The sequence below is a fragment of the Diospyros lotus genome, chromosome 15 (assembly GCF_014633365.1).
Source record: "Diospyros lotus cultivar Yz01 chromosome 15, ASM1463336v1, whole genome shotgun sequence".
Lineage (NCBI taxonomy): Eukaryota > Viridiplantae > Streptophyta > Magnoliopsida > Ericales > Ebenaceae > Diospyros > Diospyros lotus.
The window spans coordinates 1,676,870-1,684,323 of record NC_068352.1 but is presented as its reverse complement, the minus strand read 5'-3'; the positions used below and the strand labels follow the sequence as shown (position 1 = coordinate 1,684,323).

Here is a 7,454-nt window from a genome sequence, read left to right as displayed (position 1 = left end):
TTGTGACTAATATCAGTTGAAATATTCAATAAATCTTATAAATAAAATAAATTATTTGTGCATTAAAAAATAATAGATAGTATTCAAATAATCAAAATCATGCTAAAAGTAACACCTTATGAACTTTATATTTGACTTTGATAAGATAACTAGCTAATTAAGGCCTTAGATACTCGTAGGGAATAAAACACTTGAGCAAGCATATCTTAAAAAATACGAAATAAAGTAGAATAAGAGAACTCAATCCAAATCTAAGATATTCTCCAGACAAGATAAAAAACGGTCATCATTTACTTGTCATGACTCACATAGTTTGAGTAGAAGAAGATTCTGAAGGCTTGTCTCAAAGTCCTCAACTTGAGATAAATTTTTAAGATTTAGGGGACAAAAAAATTTCAAGCCTAGTATAAAGAATTACACGATGAGCATTGCCAATCTTATTGATGGCATGTGTCCGAACCACTATGAACTTAGATCGAAATAACTCACACTTATTCAATAATTGTAGTTTAATTCAATCCAAAACTCATAAAAATAACTAGGAATCAACTAATTCTTTATAATACGGGCAAAACCAGCTCATTTTTATAATCATTCTCATTATAAAGTAAATCCCAATTTCCAAAAGATATATAAAAGGATTTTACGAGACGAGACAAAAGTACGAGAATTCAATATAATTCTCATAATTCTTTGTTGTTCGCTGAATTCTCTATTAACTTAAATATTGTAGTTGTGTGGATCGAAATAACTTTTGAAATAATAATTTTTATTTTATATCTATGTACATATCTCAAAGACTGTATCAAATTGTATAAATGCAATTGATGACTAATCCATGTATTATCACTGTAATCTCCCACTTTATCGACCAAATAGTTGTGTCACAGTTTTTTTTTCTTTATTAAAAAAATAAGAGAAGACAAGTGGCCCACTTCACTGTTCGTGGCCGATCTGCGGCCGCAGATGATGTACGAAAATAGAAGGAACAGGCAAAAGGAAAAGGCTGCATTGAATTGAATTAATGGATATGAATGCCTTCAACATGATAGGAACACTCCCCCCCCTCCCCTCACAAGTACAAACCTTCTAACTTTCTTGTTTCTTACTTGCTGGTGCTTCACAGTAAACTGAGCATCAGAAAGCCAAATCGGGGGATCTAGCCTCGCCTTTTCTTGTAGGCATTGATCTTAAAGCAGACTTTGGTGATCCGTCCTTAAGCATCATCAATATATGCAGGGATGAATGAATACAAACGTAACCTTATCAAAACATGCATTTGGAAACATTGTTTCCACGTTATTTTGCAACAATAATGCGTAGACACTGCTTAGTTGAGAACAACAGGGCTTATGTTGGGACAGCTTGAACAAACAAGGAGGTGATAATATCTTTAACGTTGGTGACAGAATGAGTGTAGCCATCTCCATGCGAGTACATAACGTTTATCACCCTGGCAAGGTTGAGGACTCGTACAAGCAGAGGCATTGCCACTTTAGTTGGCTGCAACATCTCTGCATTAATGTCCTTCCATGCTTCTCCAACTTGCTTCTTAAGTTCCACCACTGCCTCTTCCTCTGATGCTCCATATTGTTCCATGTAGCATTCCACTGCAGAGGCTACATGCCCTCTCTCTTGCTCAAACTATATAGAATTAACATAACAACTCATTATATCTAATGCATGTATACAAATATATACTCATTATATCCATACTGTTCTATGTAGCATTCCATAGTCGAGGCTACATGTCCTCTCTCTTGCTTAGTCTATATAGAATTAACATAATCACTCATCATATAAATGACTCCATCAAGTCACAAACAACAAAAATTTTACCAAAAAGCTTAATGTTTCAGTCAACTACCTTGTGGCCAACAATGTCATTCGCGAGCCGACATATAACAGAGGAAGCCCTAACAATTAAAGGGCAACTTGACACCCAATCAAAGGCCTCTTGGGTGGCCAAATCACCCATCCCAACAAATGAATTGGTCGAAAGTATCTCATAACCACAGGTTATGAGCGCCACTTGCATGTACTCTTCCATGGATGGAGTGTAGCCTCGGTGGAACCATTTGGCATCCTCAAAGTTGGCCCTCACCAGCTTCTTCATCTAAGAAATTTAACCTCAACATTAATTAATGGCCGTTTGATGAGAAAAATTAAACAAGAACCAGCAAAACTTACGGTTGATTTTGCATAGTCGACGGCATAAGACCTCCCTTGCTTGGCCATCTCCTCCTCAATCATGTCGTAAACATCAAGCAATGCTTCGTAACACGGCCTCATGTACTCTGGAAGTTGATGTGTAGCGCTAACATGCCACCTAAAAATCAAGCAATTGGACCTCATTAGAGGGATCCATTTCAATTCATGCATGCATGACGAGTTTAATGAATTATTTCAAGGTGAACAAAATCAAACTTTTCAATTGCATCAGTGAAGAGGGCAAGTTCTTCCAAAGTGCCATAAGCGTCGTATACGTCGTCTATAATAGAGATCATAACACCCACTTTGATTAGCATCTTTCTACCAAGCTCATACTGGGGTTCGAAATACACTCCCATTATCCAAAAGTAGCCCTCCACTAGTCTATCTTTTGCAAACGGCAGCTTTTTTTGCACATCTAAATCTTTCCACCACCTAAAAAATATATATATCATTTACATGCAAATCATTTCCAACTCAAACTACGTAACAAAATTCTATTATTTTGACTTAGTATATTGTTGGATAGCAGAAGAACCTTGTGATCTCACTGAGCTCTTTTTGGTGTAGCTTCTGCAACAGGTTGAAATCTAACTTGGCAAAGTCCAGGAGGAGTGTATCATCATGGCCTTTTGGCTCAAACAAAGAGATATAGCTCCTTGCCTCTACCCTTGTCAGGCCCGTCCGGATGGGCTGGTTTAGAGCATGTATCACCTTGCCGGCATGAGCATCGCCTAGGTCCGGTAGGGAAGACTCCAAATGGGCAGTGGTGAAGGCGACTAGCTCATCCAAGACGTCTTCTCCCCTCACCCTGAGATGCGCAGCCTCGTGCAAGCTTAGCAGTGCCTCCACATCTCTCGTTAAGAATTCCTTAAACTGGCCGTCTCTTCCCTTCAGTTCCTTGAACACATCTGGTTGTTTGGTCCATGGCATTGATGCATCATCATCCATACATATATACACGCTGTTAAACGAAGCAACAGATTGGTTAATTACCAGAAGACACAGGAAACCCGTGTTGTCTGAGTAGCCGGAAAGTGAGAGCAGTGCCGTAAACACTATCGCCGGCGTCACCGAGCCGTTGATGATGCCAGGTCCGGTGCATGCGCTGCAATGCTGCCTCGATCTCGCTCTCGAAATGGTAAGCCACGCCCAGGCGTTGGATGGCATCGATCAAGTCGGCAGAAGCAGCTCTGGACAGTGTCTTCCTGAGCTCATCTCTCAGCTGCTCGTGTTGCTGCTGTGCCTTCGCGTCCTGCCAAATCAACAACACCACCAACCCAATTAGCCAATTAATTCATTTTCATCATCACAAAAATGCAACTCTCTCTACATTATCTTGATACCAGAACTTGGGAAGAAGCATATGCGAGGAAATGATCTCCCCAGACAGTAGGATGGAAATTGGCCGAGCGGCGGGTGATCTCCGGAGCCACACGATTCTGTGCAACCGGAACGGCAGAAAGAGGAACAGACAATTCCATTTTTTTCTTTTATTTTGAACATGAGAGCCATGAGCTTCTACTGGGATTGACATTTATAGCAAGAATGTCCCCTCACATGATTCCCCTACATGGCATTGTTAATTAATTTCCTATAATTAACATCCCGATATTTTGAGTTAGGGAAAAATGAATTCTTGTGTCTTTGTTTATTGGAGATTTGGGGTTTTGAGGAATTTAATAGAGGACATTAAATTTATTGTAGCTTTGACTGAATTAGTGATAGAGAGTTTGTGAAATTTTTAGGATTTAAATTATTATTAAGTGTTTAAGGTGGAATTTAGAGGGCTTTTTCTAAAGCCTCCAATTAGGTATTATAATATTAAAATAAATAATAGATAATATAAAAAAAAAAGAAAATAGTGAGAGAGCAGGTTGTAGCTTACATGAAGTTGTTAATTTAATGTATAATATATATATATATATATGATTTTATATTTTAATAAAAAATAAGATTTAAAATTTGAGAGCTTGGACCTGCATATTAATGGGAAAGAAACTAATGGGGAATATGTATAACATATAATATATGAACAAGAGAAGCTGAAGGAAGATAGAAAAGAAAAAGCGGGCTGCCGTGCAATGCCATATCTAAATATATTATAAGATATATTTTATTAGGATATATATTCAAATGAGAGTTAATGGAGGATGGGTATATTATATAATTCATTAAGCAAAGAAAATGGAAAAATTAAAGTTGTTGGTAGAATGTTCCTGCGCCTGGGCCGCACCACCATCCTTTTCTTTCTCCTCCCATGTCCTGCCATTGTAAATATATGTAAATAATATATAAGTTATTGCAAAGGGAATTGAAGACATAGTTTCCAAGGCCTCAAGTATATGCTTTTGCAGACATAGTTTCCAAGGCCTCAAGTATATGCTATATGCGTGAATATATATATATATATATTGTGTCCCATATTATATTAGTAAAATCAAAGAGGGTTGCTGTAAAGTATGTACACGATAAAATATATATATGTGTGTTAAGAAATTATTATGTGGTATTAAAATAAACAAAATAGTATAATATTATATTAATATACAAAGGAGATGGAAGAAGTTAGTGGAATTCTCTGGCCAGCGGACCTTTCCCTTCACTCTTTTCTCTCTCCCATGTGCTGTGTTCTGCTAAAGTAATTAATATGTATATATATATATTAGACATATATATTCTCCTCCTCCACTCTCTTTCTCCCATGTGTTGTCCATTTGATAAATATATATCTTATATAATATAATAATGTATTGTAATTAATAAAAGAAAGAGAAGAGGGCAGCAACAGCGTGAGCCCTTCCCAATCTTTGCATTTTTCCTCTGTTAATTGATGAGTGTAGAACACACTTAAGTACATTCTGCTTCAAATTTTTAGTTGCCTTTGTTCTATCCTTTTTTCTTTCTTCTGTTCTGCCGTCTGTTTAATTCACTTGATCTTCTCCTCTTATCTTGAAAGCTCCTAAGCTTACTGCGACAACTAAAGAAAAAATATTAAGGCAAGTTCATTTCTTTTATTCTCGTTAATGCAAGTTTCATTCCCTTATTTTTATTGATGCAAGTTCTTAATCCCTTGCAAGTTTCTATGTCTCTTTTGTTTTGAGACAGGTTCTTATACTCTTTAAATTGTTAGATGCAAATTCATACTCTTTTCATTCTGTATTTTTTTTAGTTCTTAAACCTTTTTTTTTTCATTTTAGAAAATTTATTTTTTTATTTTTTTAATAAATTTGATATTATAATTCTTGCATGTCTATCTTATTTAATCTTGAAAATATGATTTCGGTTCACCCTATATTTTTAAAGGGAATGGTGTTCTTTGTTGTGGTAAGCTCTATAATTTTTTGATGATTCAAGCTTCTTTGTCTGCTTGATCTATGATTAATCATATTTATATCAGGACGTTCTGTATGTGTGATTTATAATATAGGTTATGCTGATTATTTGCTTTATTAATACTATTGGTAGTACTAACATTTTGATAGCCTTTAAATTACCCTCTCATTGATATAAAAATTATACACATGAATAAAATTACTTGTTATAATTTGTACAGTTAGTATATAATATGTTATTAAGAAATAAAAGAATTATGAACAGATAGACCTAACGAAATGAAAAGAAAAATTGAAATATGATTATATATCTGATATTGTATGATATAAAATAAAATAAAATAGAGATGAGGCAGCTCGCATAATCATGCGAGTTGCAAACAGGAAATTGAAATGGGAGATAGCCTCCAACGTGCAAGCTGCCAAGATTAAGTATATCTATTATGTATATATATATATATATATATATTATAATACTATATAAAAGATTGATAAGGTGGAGCCCAATTAATGCATTTTTAGGTGGCCATCTTCCGTTTCTTTTCTTTCCCTCTGATTCTGTTTAATTAATTCAAGTATATGAAATATATACATATGATATATATATATATATATAACAATAGATAATCATAAATCATGTTAGTTATTAATATGTATATTAATTGATTTCACGTTATGGTTAATCACGATTGAGATTATATGTTATAAATGTATATTCACGAGCATGATGAGATGCATAATATATGATCATGTATGAGTATATGATTAACTTGTATTATCATGTATGAATTTTTATTCTATGAAATTGTTTAAGTATATATGAGGATGGTTATTATACCATAAGCTTGGTAGACGAAAGTCTGACACGAGGGAGCTTTGGCTCATATTGGAAGGCTTTTATGCCGAAATCTCAGTAGACATAAGTCTAACGTGAGGAAGGACTTCGGTCTATAATTTAATATTTTATATTTATATTTGCAAATATATGACCATAAGTCATGTATACGTATTTTTAGGCCATGGTGTCAATATGACTTATGTGGGACTAAGAGCCATATGTGTGCATTTATGAATGTTTACATTTTTATATGATATAGTGAGGCATAATGTGAGTGTGTTTAATGTAAATAGGTAAATCCATCACTTGCTTCGGTTCCTATGAATTTTCGTTCATTTTTAAATTATATTTGCTCAGCCTTGCAGCTCATACTTGTTTTCACATCATTCTAGGTAAAGGGAAGGCAGGGGTTGAGGGTGAGTTTAGTGGAGCTTGATCCTCATTGGGTAGATTTCTGTACGGAACAATCACGATTGAAAAAGTCTTTGGGGGTATTTTGAGTGTAGGGGCAAAATTGTTGTATTTTTTTTTTTTAATGCTAAAGATCATTGAACTTTTTGGGAATTATGGATGAATAAACCCCTATTGATTGTATTAGATGAACTTATGGTGTATAATATTTATTTTGCTTCCGCTATGTGGAAAAAAAAAATGAGAAAAATTTTCGGGTCATTACATTAACAGTATAAAAAAAACTTGAAAACAAGTTTCCATTTAAATAAATTTTCATCAACAACAATTAAATTTGCTTTCTTATGATAAAGGAGATTTTGTTATAAATCAAGGAGTCATTAACAATGAACTTGAAGGTCAAACATTAATTGTGCTCCCTGACCCAATTATTTGATCTGTGTTCTAGAGACATTGTGGACACTTATTTAAAGGTAGTATAGTACTAAGTTAAAGTTAGCAGAGTCGTTCTACAAGGCCAGATAGCCCTACTGAGCGCCTTACCGAATGGGTGAAATGTAACGCCCGTATATGGTAATTAAATTAATTTTGGGGTAATTGGATTTAAAAGAATTATTAAAATAAGTTGTTGGGATTAAATAAAATTAAATTATGTGATT

General features: G+C 34.5%; 1 protein-coding gene across 1 annotated transcript; it reads right to left on the bottom strand.

Annotated features, from left to right (window-relative positions):
* Nucleotides 1-1,074: 1,074 nt before the first annotated feature.
* Nucleotides 1,075-3,711, bottom strand: LOC127792215 ((-)-germacrene D synthase-like). The gene is made up of 7 exons (XM_052322652.1): nt 3,558-3,711; nt 3,208-3,466; nt 2,750-3,122; nt 2,428-2,646; nt 2,191-2,329; nt 1,868-2,116; nt 1,075-1,644 (listed from the first exon to the last, which is right to left on the bottom strand). Exons 1-7 carry the CDS (start codon nt 3,693-3,695, stop codon nt 1,351-1,353), a joined length of 1,671 nt encoding a protein of 556 aa, XP_052178612.1. The 5' UTR covers nt 3,696-3,711; the 3' UTR covers nt 1,075-1,350.
* Nucleotides 3,712-7,454: the final 3,743 nt, after the last annotated feature.

Excerpts from the sequence above, each read along its gene's own strand:
- LOC127792215 (XM_052322652.1), bottom strand. The coding sequence starts at position 3,695 with ATGGAATTGTCTGTTCCTCTTTCTGCCGTTCCGGTTGCACAGAATCGT. Across the intron at positions 3,467-3,557 it reads ATGCTTCTTCCCAAGTTCTG|GACGCGAAGGCACAGCAGCA; the intron begins GTATCAAGATAA and ends TTGATTTGGCAG. Across the intron at positions 2,117-2,190 it reads TCGACTATGCAAAATCAACC|ATGAAGAAGCTGGTGAGGGC; the intron begins GTAAGTTTTGCT and ends TAAATTTCTTAG.